Here is a 16,983-nt window from a genome sequence, read left to right on the forward strand (position 1 = left end):
TTCAAGCTGGACCTCAGCAAATTTAGTGGTTAATGTTCCGTAATACAGTTTTGACTGAATCAATCACTTTGGGACTTAGTAAATTATTAAACTAAGAAAATTATATTTGCTGAAAATGTTCCAGATAAAAGGCTCAAACAGATAAAATTTAATTTTAATAGATTAACATTAAACCAAGTTTGTGAAAAACAACATACACACCTGCTCTAAATGTGTCCGCACATATTAAGCAAGTCTTCCAGCCTTTCCGTTGGAAATAGTACGCTAGCTACATAAAAAAATTGGTCTTGTGACAGGTGTCGAAACAAGGAGTAAAAAAAACTACAATACAAGCAACAGCAGCCTCCCATATTTAAAAAAATTACTTCTAAAATTAATTTTCTGCTTAAATTTGAATTGAAATAAGCACGACTATGCAAATACATCAGTTTAAAATCTTGATGAATAAAATTCTCCCACAGTTTCAAGTTACAGTTTAGTAAATTTTAATAAACTTTACTAAAGTTAGATCATATGGGATTCAAGCAGAGTTTGCCAATTGAATACAAAATTGGCTTAATGGCAGGAGACAGTAATGATAGAGGACTGTTTTTCAGACTGGAGGCCTGTGACCAGCAGTGTTCCACAGTGATCAGTGCTGGGTCCACTTTTGTTTGCCATTTATACAAATGATTTAGATGAGAATATGATTAGTAAGTTTGCAGATGACAGCACAATTGCTAGTACAGTGGGCAGTGAAGGTTATTTAAGATTACAAAGAGATCTCGATCAATTGGGTCAAGGGATTGAATAGTGGCTGACAGAGTTTAATTTGGATAAATGCAAGGTATCGCATTTTGGTAAAACAAACCAGGGCAAGACTTATACAATTAAAAGTTGATCCTTGGGTAGTGTTGTAGAACAGAGACCTAATTTGTTCGAAGTTTGTGTCAAATGTAGACATTAAGGTGTTTAGCATCCTTGCCTTCATTACTTAGACCTTTGCATATGGGAGTTGGGATGTTATGTTATGTTGAGGTTGTAAAGGACTCTGGTGAGGTCTCTTCTGTAGTACTGTGTCCAGCTCTGGTTGGCCTGTGATGGGGAAGATATTATCAAGCTGGAAAGGTTTCAGAAGTAATTTACCTGGACGTTGCCAAGAATGGAGGGTTTAAGTCATAAGCAGAGGCTGAATAGGTTAGGATTTCTTTAATTGGTGCATAGGAGGTCAAGGGGTGGCCTTTGGAGAGTTTTATATAATCATGCGGGGTATAGATAAGGTGAATCTTTTGCTTGGGTGGGGGATTTCAAGACTACAGGGTGTATTTTTAAGGTGAGAGGACAAAGATTTAAGAAGGACATGACTGGTATTTTTGTTTTTGACGGAGCATGGAATGAACTTCCAGAGGAAGTGGTGGATGTGGGTACAGTTGCAACATTTAAAAAAAAACATTTGTTAAGTACACGACTAAGAAATTTGAGAAAAATGGGCCAAGCCCACGCAGGTAAGTGTACTTTATTTTGGGATTACGATTGGCACGGACTGTCTGGACCAAAGGGTCTGCTTCCATGCTGTATGATTCTATGACTCAATGTGTATTCTAAAATAAATATATTTCAATTTAGAATTCTGAAAATTACAAGAATGTAATTTGGGAATTAATTACAAATATAATGAAACCTGTTTTCTTCTGTAAATTATTGATAAAAATCCAAAACTCCTTACAATAAAAAGGAATTCATTTAAACTTAGTTAACTTCACTGAGAAAAAGGGAAAGAATTGACAGGATTATGTCTTCTTTCAATTACAGGCAAGCATTCAGGACAAACAGTAAAATAACAAGGAATTTTTGTTCAGTCTCTGGCTCCTGGATACAAATACTACTGTTCTAGCATCCTTAAACTTTAATATTTCCTCAACACCATTTTTAATTTAAAACTTAAATCGATAGCAGCTTGTACTGATCTGTTTAGTGGTCATGCATAGAAATGAACCATAACCAATTCTTGAATTACAACAGAACCACTCTTTCTGAAGGTCTAGGCCCGAAACATCAGCTTTTGTGCTCCTGAGGTGCTGCTTGGCCTGCTGTGTTCATCCAGCTTCACACTTTGTTATCTTGGATTCTCCAGCATCTGCAGTTCCCATTAACTCTTTCTACCAGCTATTTCCTAATTGACAAGCCACCAACGGGATTAGATTAAGTCGAAGGCGGCAAATGTTAGACTTCTAATGAGATATTCCAAAAGGGGAAAGAAAAATCTAATACCTTTGTACATGTTGTAGTTTTACCACTACCTTGAAGGCCAACAAACATGATGACATTTTGTTTTCCTTTTGTGGGCGTCCATGCTTTAACTCCTGGATCTACAAGCTAAATAATACATAAATGGCAATATATTTAATTCAAAGAAGAAAAACATGTAAAAATCAAATTGCTCTTGGTGGTTCAGATACCTTGACAAGTTCTTTGAATACAGCATGCTGGATCATTCGTCTTTTGTTGAGGCCAGAAGCCATTTCTTCCAAGTCTATAGCTGCTCTAAAACAAGTTTAGCAAAATAAATAAAAAAATTGACAGGTAAACTGTTCAGTGAATTATCTGTGCAGAAAATGATCAACAAAATGGTTTGTGCAAGAAGCAGCATTTACATTTTAAACAAATGTCAAATTTAGTTTATAATAAGTATGTTTAAGGTACAGTTGACAGACAGACAGAGTCTTTCAAACAGCACGTCAGAGGACAAATAGCTGATTACAAATACAGTTAAACCAAACTATTAAGATTTTTGTTCACATGTATCAGGCTGTCACTTGTTGTCACTTGCCACTATTGGTCAGTACAGTGAGTATAGAAGTTGGGATGTAATTTTGCAGCTGTACAGGACATTGGTTAGGCCGTTTTTGGAATAATACATGCAATTCCAGTCTCCCTGCATTAGGAAGGATGTTGTGAAGCTAGTGAGGGTTCACAAAACATGTGCAAAGATGTCGTTGGGGCTCGAGTATTTGAGCGAGAGGGACAGACCAAGTAGGCTGGGGCTATTTTCTCTGGATTGTCACAGGCTGAAGAGTGACCTTATAGAAGTTTATAAAATCATGAGGGGCGGGGATACGGTAAATAGGCAAGGTATTGTCCCTAGGGTAGGTAGGTTGCCAAAGCCAGAAGGCAAAGATTCAAAAGGGTCCTAACAGGCAACTTTTTCACAGAGGGTGGTATGTGTGTGGAATGAACTCTCAGAGGAAGTGGAGGAGGCTGGTATAATTACAACACTTAAAAGGCATCAGGATGGGTATACAAACCAGGAAAGATTTACAAGGATATGGGCCAAATGAAGGCAAATGGGACAAGATGTAACCAGGATATCTGACTCAACATGGACAAGTTGGACCAAAGGCTGTTTCCATGCTGTACAACTCTACGACCATTTCTATTTACAATCTAGACACATGCGCAATGTTTAGCTAGTATCAGGCATTAAAGAGCCCGAGCTAACATTAGAGCCAAAAACAAACAAACTATAAGGATTCAGTAACTTCTCTGGTCAATCAACATATTCATTTAACAGAAAATTCCCAAATGTACAACACTGAGGGGAAAATTAGTAATTGTGTAATTTTTTTAAAAAATTGATTCACAGGATATGGCACTTGTTGTCTGACCCAGCATTCACTGCCCATCTCCAAATGCCTAGATGGTAGTTAATAGTCAATCATAGCTATGGTGTGGAATCACATGTATGCCAAATCAGGTAAGGATGACAGATTTCCTTGCCTGAAAGAAACTAGTGAGCCAAACGGGTTTTTCCAATAACTGGCAATTATTTATTTTTTCAGTTTTTTTTAAAAAAACCGATTTCAAATTCCACAATCTGTTATGGAAGGATCAAAGCTTTGATCCCCAGAAAACTAGCTCACTTTCTGGATTAATATTCAAGCGATAATACCACTATGCCATCGCCTCCCCTAGCTGTACACAGAACACACACAACCCCGCAGTGTATTAGAACTGCACTGTTAAATTATTCAAGTCTCCAGATGCCAACCTACTACCTCAATTGAAGTGTTTCTCATTTTAATAATCCTGCATACAACTTACTGAATTAAGTTTGCTTACTTACTTGACATTTTCCCGAAGCTGTTTCACAAGTTTTATGTTGACATCTGCTTCGAGTAAAGCAGTACATACTTCCTTCAACATAGCGTTCAAAACCTGAGAATAAAAATAATGATTTTTAATTGTTTTAATAAAAATGGAGCACACAAGTTGTTTTGTTTAAAAAGACTGCCAATTTGATAGAACACTGTACTGTGTTCAGCAGTATAGTTAATTGACAGAAGAGATGAACATATACAGTGAGGGAAGCAACTGTAAATCATTGTACTGTTATCAGTCATGTGATCCTTAAATGGTAATCCCCACACCCTAAACCTGTTTCTTACTCCTTATATCAGTGAGAATGGGAACTGCAGATGCTGGAGAATCCAAGATAACCAAGCGTGGAGCTGGATGAACACAGCAGGCCAAGCAGCACCTCTCTCTGATGAAGGGTCTCGGCCCGAAACATCAGCCTTTGTGCTCCCGAGATGCTGCTTGGCCTGCTGTGTTCATCCAGCTCCACACTTTGTTATCTTACTCCTTATATGTAGCCAGGCACCTCCACTTCTCCAGAACACACCAACATCCTAAGAAGCATTTCTCGTTCCCCAAGAAATTCCGCATAATATGCCACAAACTTGCACTGTGCACACAAACTTTAAAATATAAACTTATTTGTTCAGCTTTAACCTGAATAGCCCAATTAGCTGGAGACTATGAAGCCTCAAAACATTATGCCAAGTTCACAATTTAATGTGAACCGATTGTTACATCAGGGCTAGGCCAATTTTATAATTAACTGGGGATCTGTAATCATCATATTACCTCTCTGGAGTTAAATAATGGCCAAAATGGCTCGCTTATCCTAAGTTTAGTTCAACAGTAACTCCAAGTTGAGGCTTAATGAGAGCTATGGGACTAAAACTACAGCTGTAATAAATAAAGTGTGAAGCTGGATGAACACAGCAGGCCAAGCAGCATCTCAGCATCTGCAGATCCCATTATCGCTGTAATGAATAAAGTTTGTTTAATTGCTATGCCTCAGTTATATCTTATTAAGCAGTTAACCTTCAGCAAAAATAAACATGACAGTAACTGAATTAGCCAGAACTATTGCATGTAAAGCCAACACCTTAACCTGTTGAAGAACCCTCTGAAGGAGGATCCAGGCCTGAAACGTCAGCTTTCCTGTTCTTTTGATGCTGCTTGGCCTGCTGTGTTCATCCAGCTCTACACATTGTTACCTTAACCTGTTGCGTTGGTTGCAGAAACTTGTAACTTGTGGACTCACTGCCAAGTAACCGCACTACATTGAAATAATAACTTGTCTGTATGTGCAATTTTCAAGTGTTTACATAGTTAAAATTCAACAATCCACTTTTCTTCGTTTCTTTGACAAGTGGCAGGAAAAGGATGACAGGCACAAAGTGCAAAGCATATGAAGAACAAAACTTAGAGAAAGGGACAGAAGTGAAAACATAGAAAATAAGACCAAGCATGCCTGGAAATGACTAAGATGCAAGTCCTGTTTTCTTCTTCCTTATCTTACAGAACCAGGACAATACACAATTCAGTATGTGATATTTTATTCCTAAATCAGCAAACATATTTCAGGAGGTAGCCAAAATGTTTGTTTTTAACTGTGTAAACTGCAGAACTTAAAAATGTACAGACTTTGGATTTCAACTATAAAGTCATGAGAAATAAAACTAAAATCCAGAGGAAACAAAGAATTACAGCACATATATAGTTTTCTAATCTCATGTCAAGTAATCAGTCACACAACAATTCCTTTTACCATAGCATAATTAGAACTAATTAAGACATGTAATAAGTTAGAGTTTTAATATTGCTGGATGACAGCTCTTGACGGCAGTCTAACATGTGGATAGTTTGATGTCAGGTGCGTAAGTAATATCCATCAAATTTAGGCCACACAAACTTAAATTGGCACCAGTAAACAAAAGGTACATTGCTTTCCAATATTCAATCCTTTTTCCAACCATTAAGAGATCGAAAATTAAAAATTCCATTTACAAACAACATACTTATGCTAATTACAAAGTTCACAAAGAGTTAGACAAACAGGAGGTTGGAAGAACACAGCAGTCCAAGCAGCATCTGAGGTCCTGAAGAAGGGTATTATCTGAAACACTGACTGCTCCTTTCCTCCAGATGCTACCTGGCTTGCTGAATTCTTCCAGCCTCTTGTTTGTCTACCTTGGATTCCAGCATCTACAGTGTTTGTTTTGTCTCTAATAACCAAAAAAAAAGTGTTAGATCTGAAAATATTTCACGGGTACAACAGTTGTTTCAGATTAGTAATATTGAACCAATTTTGAGAACCAGATTATTATTTCCAAATGCTCAAATACTTGATTGCCTTAACAAGAAGTAAATAGGTGCAGAAATGCTTTCGTTGGGCTAATACAACACTTAGCTTTAGCGACGGAGCAAGTACCGCATCAACTAAATCACTAACTCACAAAACACAAAGTTAAAATACCTCCTCATTGATGATGGTGGCATTGCTCAAGGATCGCAGAGCAGAGGTAATTTTTCTCCCCAAATCCGCTAACACCATTTTGGCAGCTTTTCAGGTTTAGTTGTTCTGTCGCAACAAACAAGATGTGAGGCGATTGAAAACCATACGGTTACTTGTCATTTTAAAAAATACAACATGAAATAAATCATCAATCGAGTCCGCAGTTCCTCCTAGCTGCAGCCGCCTTACCAAAAGAAACAGGATCCGCTGGGGGGGAATGAAGAGACCAGCGGTCCGACAATTCCGAGAAGGAAAGCTGTGACCAAGGCTCCTCGGATACAACTCGCTGCTTTTACTCCATCGAACCAGAGGCAGCAACTGCCAGCATCCAGATAGCAAGCTCAGCCACAGAACAGACTTTTAACTGCTCGTAGTCCTCACAGAAACCCAGCCTGAAACACAAACGCCAATAACGACCATTCCACCCAAACACCAAACACAGAGAGGATCAAAGAAGTAACGAGACACCGAGGCCCTTACCACAAACACCGGGCCCAGGACCGCACCAACTAACAAACGTCACCATTAAGCGTGACCCCGCCGTCTCACTCCTTCCTCTTCCGGAGTCACAAAGCTCCGCCTTCATCTGTCACGTGGTCTTCATTCCCGTGTGGAAGGGAGAAAGCTTCAGCAATGGCGTACAGAATCAAGTGACAACTGGATTAAACCGCATTCAGTACTTGGCTGTCTCAATTAGCCACTGAGGTGATAAGGCACGTTCACAATTCCACCTGTTTCAGATCTGGGACTTTGGGGTGTCAACGAAAGGCCCCTGCCCCATTTTCCCCCATTCCCTGGACACGGGGGGTGGTGGTCGGTGAAAGGCCCGCTGTGCATCCTGGACATTGGGGTCAGTGACGGGCCTGTCTGTACCTTAGACCTTGAGGTATCAGTTAAAGAGTCCTCCACTCCCTAGATGCTGGAGATGTCAGTGAAAGGCCCCGCTGTTAACTTGGAGCCAGGTCAGTGAAAGACCTCAATATGCTAAGTAATGAAGATCAGTCTAACTCTCCTCACTATATTGAATAATGGAACGGTTATAGTGAAAAGCTAGGATTTGTAACTTCCCTGTAGCCCTGCTTAAGATAATGAACTAAGTAACTTTTGAAAGCAATGATGGCATCTGCTTCAATCACATTTAGAAGCCGTGCATTCTAGACCCTAACAATTCACCGTGTACTGCTTTTTTATAATGTCACTTTTGATTCACTTGCAAATCACCTTAACTTAGTGTGCTCTGGTTCTCAATCTGTACGTTCAGAAACAATTTCAGCTTTGTTGAGATTCCTGTTAATTTTGAATATATCAAATCTCCCAGGAGAACAGTGCTAGTTTGTCCAATCCATTTATGTGACTGAAGACGCTTGTTTGCAGATTCACTTTTTTGAATCGTTTCTGATCACTGATGCCTCACAGCATTCAGTTTCAATTCCAGCCTTGGATGCCTGTGTGGAGTTTGCACACTCTTCTCATGTCTATGTGGGTTTCTGCCAACTGTTCTGGTTTCTTCCTGCTGTCCACTATTGTGCAGGTTAGGTGGATTAGCCTTGCTGAACTTGCCTGTAGGGTCCAGGGCTGTGCCGACTAGGTGGCTTAGCCATGGTAAATGGGGTTGAGGGGGTGATTACAGAGATAAGGCTGGGGACTGGGTCTGAGTGAAATGCTGTTCTGAAGATCAGTGGGGACTCAATGGGCCTAATGGCCTCTCTCCACACTGTGGGGATTCTATGATTATTTAATTACTTCACATCCTTTCCAAAGTATGTAGCTGAGAAGTAAGAACAATACTTCAGTTCACGAGGGACCATTTGTTTTGTACAGATGCAACATAACTTGCTTTCTTATGTACTAACTGCCCCTGTTTATAAAACCATCATTATGTCTTTTTTTAAACAGCCCCCTCAAACTGTTTTGCCACCTGACTGATTCAAAGATCAACCCCTGGTCCATATCTTCCTGCACCCACTTCAATATTTTTAAAAAATTTAACACTTTGTCCTTATTCTTCTTACCAAATTGCTCCACTTCTCTGTCTTAAATTTAATCTGCTACTTGCCTGGCTGTTTCATCGACTGTCTATATTCTTTTGACCTTAAACATCAGTAGTCACGGTTCACATGTCAGGTGAAAACTTTGAAATAATACCAAGTTAGCTAAGTCTAAGTCATTCGTAGATGTCAAGAACAGCAGCAATGCAACATCAGACCCTGGGAAATGCAACAACAAACTTTGCTCCAACAAAAATCATCTGTTTCAGTCATTCAGCCAAATGTCACTTTTATTCCACAAGCTTTAATTTCGCTGACATGTCTACTGTGTAGCAATTTATTAAATGCCTTTTGAAAGGTTGATGTAAGGTGTGTGATTTATGTTTATATATTTAGAACTAGTGGCATGTGGGTTTTGGTTTGTGTGCATGGGAAGATGTAATGATCAACTTGTCAGTATTTCTGGAGCCTGGTCTTTTAAAATGAGAATGAGGGAGTTACTTCCTGGGGTATTAATTGGAATTTACTTCCATTGGGGGGATCTTATGAATGAACAGCAACATTGGATTGGCCACTTTTGGAGAATAGCACGCAGTTCTGGTCTCCCTCCAAAAGGAAGGATGTTGTGCATTTAGAAAGGATTCAGAAAAGATTTACAAGATGTTGCCAGCGTTGGACGGTTTAAGCTCTAGGAAGAGGTTGAATCGGCTTGGGCTATTTTCCCTGGAGCATCGGAGGCTGAGGAGTGGCCTTATGTTGGTTCATAAAATCATTGGGGAAATAGGCAAAGTCTTTTTCCTGGGCTGGGAGAGCCCAAAACTAGAGGGCACAAGTTTAAGGGGAGGGGGAAAAACATGAAAGGGACCTAAGGGGAAACTTTTTCTCACAGAGGGTGGTGCGTATATAGAATGAGTTGCCAGAGGAAGTGCTGGAGGCTGATATGTTTACGTCATTTAAAAGGCATCTAGATGGGTATATGAATAGGAAGGGTTTAGAGGACTATAGACCAAATGCTGGCAACTGGGACTAGATTTGTATAGGATCTGATTGCCATGGACGAGTTGGACTGAAGGGTCTATTTCCTTGCTGTATATCTCTATGACTATAAAACAGAGTAAAGTTTGAAGAAAATTTGCTTGCTTTCAGTTAACAGAATCAGGAATTACATTTTTCTTGTGAAAGGGGAAATCCTATAGCTGGAAAAGCTTTTGTTTTCACGTTGCAAACATTCTGCTTGAAGTAAAATAACAGTTTCTCTTGAAGAAAGATGGTAATTCAGAACTGTTAGAAAACAGATTAGCTGCGTGTAAATTGTCGATGTGGAGTTTGCACATTCTCCCTGTGTCTGCATGGGTTCCTCCGGGTGCCCCAGTTTCTTCCACAGTCCAAAGATGGGCAAGTTAGGTGGATTGACCATGCTAAATTGTCCATAGATTCCAGGGATTTGCAGGCTGGGTAGGTTAATCATGAGAAATGCAGGTTACAGGGTAGCAGGGTGTGTCTGGGTGAGATGCTTTTCGGAGGATCATTGTGGACTTGATGGGCCAAATGGCCTGCTTCCACACTGTAGGTATTCTATTCTAAGATGTTGGTTTGAAAGTTCAAGACCCCAAATTTTTGGTTAGAACCCTGAAGGGTCAATTCAAGGCTGATAAAGTCTAGGATCAGTTCTGTGAACAATCGAGAAAAAGGCTATCAAACTGTCACAACTGGGAATTGAAAGGAACAGTTCAATCATGCCTAAACATATGATACAGAATTAAATTCTCTCTTGTATTTAAGTATTGTAATGCTGTTGGGATAGATGGGATTTTAGTTTTACTGTATAATTCTAAAGAATTCAAATTATGTTATATCTAAGTTGCTTAGTTTATTCTATTTAGTTTCTTTTGCAGAATAAACTTCTGTTTAATTGCTAAAATTAGATCCACAGCATTGAGTGCATCTGTTTTAATGAAAGACCACTTTATTTAATAAAAACAAAACAAAATATGATCTATCAAGCCAAATTTCAGTCTGGGATCTGACTTAGGCATTAACAGCTTAAGCTGGAAGCACAACAGAAGTAGGGAAGTGTGACTTAATATGTCCAAATAGTTTGATTAAAAAATATTTCGTAAAAATCTGAAGCAAATTACTTAAACATGAACTGCCCTTATCAAATCCATGCTAGCTTCCATTAACCTGCATTTACAAAAATGCTTGTTAATTTTGTCATGAATTGTCATTTCTAAACACTTGCCCACCACCAGATTAATCTTACTGGCCTGAGATTGCTGGGTTTATCCTACACACTTTTTTTTATAACATGTATCACATTTCCAATTCATAAGCCCTCTGAATTCTATCTGGAAGATTGGAAAATGATAGCCAATGTCTCTGCAATTTCTATTGTTATTTTCCTCAGTATCCTAGGATCTATCTCATCCAGTCTAGTAGACTTAGAAAGTTTAAGTGAAGCTCGCCTCCCTGATACCACCTCTTCATTACTTATTAGCCCGTCAAGTACTTCAGATACTTTCTATTTTGCCATGAGCTAGGCAACATATTTTTCCTTGGTAAAGACAAATACAAAGTACTCATTTTTTGCCTCAGCCATCTGCTTTCAAGAGCAAATCCCCTTTTAGATCTTGACTCGAGCACATTCACCTTTTTACCATCTTTTAATATTTCAGTGCTGAAAGAAAACTTTAAGATTCCCTGTTGTGTTTAACTTTCTCTTCTCATAACTTCTGTTATTTGTATTTTCAGTTCCCCGTGTTCTGCTTTCTCACAAGACTTTTGATCCCATCAGTCCTGAAATCCATCTCTCTTCTTAAAAATGTTTTGGCCATAACCACTTGCTGTGGCACAGAATTCCACGGGCTCATAATTCTCTGAGTGAAGAAATTTCTCCTCATTTCCGTCCTAAATGGTCAAACCTACATCCTTAGATTGTCCCCCTGGTCTGGACTTCCCAGTCATTGGGCACATCCTTCCTCCATATACACTGCCTTTGTCCTGTTAGAATTTTACAGGTTCTGTGAGATCGTACTGATCCTTGCCTGTCCTCCTGCGTTCTTCTTTGAACCAGGTGTGATTTGCTGTGTTGAATTGATACGTCGAGATTGCAGATTGTCGTTAAATAGTTCTGTAGCTGCTGATAGCCCACAGTGCCTAATGGATGGCCAATTTTGAGTTGCCAGATCTGTTCAAATTCTGTCCCATCTAGCATCACAGTAATGTGACACAGTACAACAAGAGGCTATCCTCAATGTGAATATGGGAATTGGTCTCCACAGTGACTGGATGTTAGTCACTTCTTCTGATGAGATCAAGGACAGATGTATCTGGAACAGGTAGATTGCTGAGGAGGAGATCAAGCAAATTTCTTCCACTTCTTGGTGCCCTCAGACCTCACCTAGCTGTTATGCCTTTTAGGCCAGCTTTAACAGTAGGAGTATTAGTGAATCACCCTTAGTGATGCACATTCCCCACATAGAGAACATTCTTTGTCCTCAGAATCCTCAGTGCTTCTTCCAGGTGGTGTCAGCGTGGACAAATACTTTGCATGAGCTGGAGGTTTCCTTGCTGTTGTTTGACATAATGCCATGAGCTTTCATGGGATCTAGAATCAATGTGGAGGACAAAGCAAATAGTCTCCTGACTGTGTACCATGTATAGCCACTAAAACATTAAATGCCTGTGGGATAGGACATAACCGGGAATGGTGATGTTGGTGTCTGGTATATTGTCTGTCAGGAATGACACATGTGTATGGCTATATCAGACAGTTGCTTGACTAGTCTGTGGGCCAGCTCTTCTGATTTTGGCATTTAGGAGAGCATTTAAGATCCACATTGCCGTTGTTATGGAGTTAAATGTAGGCTGGACCAGATACAGATAGCACATTTATTTCCCTAAAGGGTACTACTGAACCCTATTTAGATTTTGCAACAATCAGTCATAACTACATGGTCTTCCTTTGACGAGTTTTAATTCCAGATTTTTAAAATATATTTTGCTACTGTTGTACATATCACCCTGAATTTACATAGCCTTTTTCAGAGATGTTTTCACTGGGGTGCAATCAGACAAAAATTACGCTAAACCAAAGAGAGGTAGTAAGATTTGTCACTAAGATTGTTTACAGAAGCAGGTTTTATGAGGACCTTAAAGGAGAAGGGAGAGATTCAGATAAATACAACTGTAGTTGAAATTGAATATAGGATACGGACTATTTGTGCAATAAGAGTTGTTTATAATTTTAGTATTCTTGAGGCTAAATCCATTTGGATTTCTGTTAAAATTTGCATGAACGTGGATAAGTTAAAAGATGCTTCCAGTAGAAATTGATTTCCTTCAAAGTTCAGTTTCTTTGATTGAACTACTTTCATGTAATCACCTTGTTTTGGCCTGTTCTTCTATCTTGCCACAAATTCCTTTTCCTTCTACCTGATTAAGAGAACTTTTGTAACCCATGGTAAAATCACCTTGATCAACTGCCAAGAGTTCTAAAATACAAGTGTGTCATCTGTCAAATGCATACATGCATTGCCACTCTTTCATCACTGCTGGATCAAAACCATAACTCCCTGATTCTATGTCTTTTCTGTCCATTTTGCCTAGCTTCCTATCTAGTTGTTGCTTCTTGGTAAACAGTTTAGAACTACTTATGACCCTTTTTTGGGTAATCTGTGCCTTGCGAACAAATCTTACACAGCTCTCAACATCCACGAGCCTCTTATCGGTGGAGATGATAAACTTAACCTGTACTGTCATCATATACTCCCATGGGCCACTCCATCTGTCATTTCAGGTTTAGCCTATAGGTGTGGAACATTGATTCCCAAGCTCAATTTTTTTAATGTTTGTTTTTATTTCAATCTCTGAAACACCTGATATCATCTTCTTTCTGTTCAGAGTTTACACAAATTCTGATTTTCTCAGAGTATTTTCCTTTTTGGTCCACATACTTTCACCATCCATCAACTGTGTTCTTACCTGTACTAAGCAACCTACTCTTGTTAAGTCCCAGCTTTGCCCCAGAAAATGCAAAGAAGATTCTCACACTCTCAACCCACCCATTCTTCTGTTAGTATATTTCCTATCATGCGTCTTTCACTTCTCCAACACTGAATTCAGAGATTGAGTAAATGAATACTGATGGCAAAAAAGACAAATACTAACCAAGAAAGACACAGAATGAATTTGAGGACTTTTAACTCTTAACTAAACACATTATTCAAAAGTATTCGCATGGTCGATCTCCAATTCTTCCAGTCCTTTCCTGAACATATCTATCTCCATTTTTTGGCAGTCAGCCATTGACTAAAATCCACTATAGGTCTTACTTCCACGACTGATCTGACCACATTTCCTCACAGTTTGCTACTTATAAAGATTCTAATCCATCCTACAAGTTTCTTTGTCTCAGCCACATCTGTTCTAAGGGTAATCCAAATTACTGAGCCTCAGTTATGTACATTTAATTTCCTGCACTTCTCATTGACTCCCACCCTCCCTCCCAGAACCATCATCAGGTTCCCTTTGTACTCACCTTCTACCCCATCTACCTATAATCAGTGCATCACCCTTCACTATTTCTTGCACCTCCAGTTTGTGGCACCACTAAACAAGTTTTCCCCTTTCAACATTTCAAAGGAACTGTTGCCTCTGCCACACTGTGGTCCACTCAGCCACCACCTAACAGACCCATACCTTCAAACAATACATGCCAGTGCAAGAGATTAAACAACAGTTTATTTGTACTTTTGATTTGCTGTTCACAGTATAGTCTTCTTTCTATCTGGAAGACTGAATGTAGGCTGGGTGACTGTTTTGCAGAATGTCCACATTTAGTTTACAAGTGACTTAAAGCTTCCTGTTGTCTGTCATTTTTATTTCTCCACACCTGCTCTGATCTTGTACTCAGATAACAAATTGCACTAATGATGCTCAACATCAGTTCAGGGAGTAGTACCTCATTTAGTTAGGCACATTATCATCTTCCATATTCAATGCTGAGTTCAATGATCTTAAATCGTAACTACTGTTTCCATTTTGTTTTGTGTTTTGGGGCTTCTTTTATGGCAGCAACTGTTCATAATTATTCTACTTTTTCATACCTCTCCTCAAGACTGCTTTTTTTTATTCATTCACGGGAAGAGGGTGTCGCGAGCCAGGCAGCATTTATTGCCCATCCCTAATTATCCAGAGGGCAGTTAAGAGTCAGCCAATTGCTGTGGGCCTGGAGGCACATGTCGGCCAGACCACGTAAGGATGCCAGTTTCCTTCCCACAAGGACATCTGTGAACCAGATGGTTTTTTTCCAATAAGCAACAATGGATTCTCGGTCATCATTAGATTCTTAACTCCAGATATTTATTGAATTCAAATTCCACCATCTACTGTGGTAGGATTCAAACGCGGTCCCCAGAACATTATCTGGGTCTCTGGATTGACAGCCCAGCAATAAAACCACTAACCATTGCCTTCCCCGTCTGTTTTGTTTCTTTACCTGTCTGTCCCCTTACTCCCGCTTTAAGGGTACAAGGGCAACCCTATATGCCTTCTTCATACAATCTCTCTGACCTTGCAACCTTTCATGGCCTTTTGACTTTTATTCTTTTCTCTCATTACGTGGCCACTATATTGCTTTAACCTGGTTACAAATCTCACTTTTCCCATTTTTTCAGGTCATCAACCTGGAGCATAAACTTTGATTATCTCTCCAAGATACTGCCAGATCTACCGTGTATTTCTTGCATTTTCTGCTTTTAATTCAGATGCACTTCTGTATTTACATCATGAGAACTTGGAAATTGCTTAAGCTCATAAGAAAATGATCCTAATCATTAAAAGTGACTTATTTAAATTACTGATTGTACCCCATGTGTTTGTATTAGGTTTATAGTTAAGTTAAATGCACTTCTTATTGCTAAAACCACAGCCTTTTCAGTTTCAATTTTCATCAGCACCAAAAAGTATGAGAAATTGGGGGTTGGTTGGGATGTACTGGACCTGAAAGAATATGGATAAATCATTTGATCTCAAAGAACATGGCAATTTTTAGACCATTATTAAAACTCAAAAGAACAAGTAAAAGACTAAGAAAAATGGTAGCAAATATAAATAACTCATTCCAGCTATTTACATTGTGGAATCATTGAATTTTGAGAACATAGTTCAAATCTCAAATGCATATTATTGTGTAATTAGTCTGGAAAGCTTCAAGAAAAATCCCTAAACTGTGAACAAAAACAGAAATCTATGAAGAAAAGTCAGAGTTAATGTTTCCAGTCCAGTGACCCTTCTTTAGCACTTCCCCAAAATTGTGAATTTATTATATATTTTGTTTTATTTAATTCCATTAATTCTTGTGCTTTTTCTTCACTATTATTCTTCATATTAATTGTCATGAAACTTTATGTGCCATTAAGTGAATAATCATCGAAAATATCATCTTCAAAAAATTGCATTCAACCTCTGGAATCAAGTAAAACCCCTTACTAAGAATTGCGACTCTGGTACCTATGTGTTAATGACTCCCCAGTGATGTTGCATCCAAACATGTTACAACAGATCCCAATTTTATTTTATGCAGCTGGGTATCCTGAATGTGGGGATTAAAAGAAAATTGTACATGTGATTATAATTATGACAGTCATTGTTTTTTTAATCAAGCTGAAACATGATTAGCAATATTACCTTTTTGAAATGAGAACAAAGAATACTGGAAGACCTCAGGTCAGATCAGGCAGTATGCGTACTAGGAAACAGTTAATGTTTCATGTCAATTAAATTTATTTACAACCCTTTGAACGTTGAATTTTCTCAACAAATACAAACATTTGTCTGAATTTTTACATGGTTCCCATTAATGTCTACACAGTTTCAACTAATCCCTGTCTTTAAAAAATGAAATATATGGTTTTTAAACTGATGCAACTGGGATAATACCACTTGCATACAACAAATAGATTTGGCTTACACAATATTATGTGTATGAAACAAACAATTCCACTTCCTCTCCATTGGAGGATTCCTGAACTGAGACTATTTTCTACTCGAGCTGCTTCTTCAACACTATCTGTATTTAACTTCCCTGCTACTTCCCTTTCCACACTATTTACGCACATAGAAGTTGGACATCAAATATAATGCACAAGATTGCTATTTATATGTACAAATATATTTTGCTTTTTAGAGTTTGTAAAGATGAAAGTTGTAGACTTGGGAAGATATCAACTGTACAAGATGCTGATGAACCCCATCTGAAGTAATGAGAGCAGTTTTGGTCTCCTTATTAAGGAAAGATATTATGTCTTTGGAAGAAGTTCAGAGAAGCTTCATAAGGATGAGTTCACATATGCAGCGATTTTCTTGTAA

General features: G+C 38.7%; 1 protein-coding gene across 2 annotated transcripts in view; it reads right to left on the minus strand.

The window, feature by feature from the left end:
• The window catches only part of srp54 (signal recognition particle 54), a 39,272-nt gene extending 32,083 nt beyond the window's left edge, over positions 1-7,189 (minus strand). Inside the window, exons 1-7 of one of the 2 annotated variants that reach the window (XM_048538172.2) lie at positions 7,106-7,189; positions 6,815-7,017; positions 6,587-6,691; positions 4,103-4,194; positions 2,439-2,523; positions 2,251-2,355; positions 202-268 (exon numbers count right to left, since the gene is read on the minus strand). In XM_048538172.2, coding sequence (XP_048394129.1) covers positions 202-268; positions 2,251-2,355; positions 2,439-2,523; positions 4,103-4,194; positions 6,587-6,664 — 427 coding nt within the window. In that variant the 5' untranslated portion in view covers positions 6,665-6,691; positions 6,815-7,017; positions 7,106-7,189. Of the gene's footprint in view, positions 1-201; positions 269-2,250; positions 2,356-2,438; positions 2,524-4,102; positions 4,195-6,586; positions 6,692-6,814 lie in introns of both variants that reach the window. The other variant, XM_059649197.1, reaches the window with a different exon arrangement.
• Positions 7,190-16,983: the final 9,794 nt, after the last annotated feature.

This window comes from Stegostoma tigrinum, chromosome 10 (assembly GCF_030684315.1).
Source record: "Stegostoma tigrinum isolate sSteTig4 chromosome 10, sSteTig4.hap1, whole genome shotgun sequence".
Classification (NCBI taxonomy): Eukaryota; Metazoa; Chordata; class Chondrichthyes; order Orectolobiformes; family Stegostomatidae; genus Stegostoma; species Stegostoma tigrinum.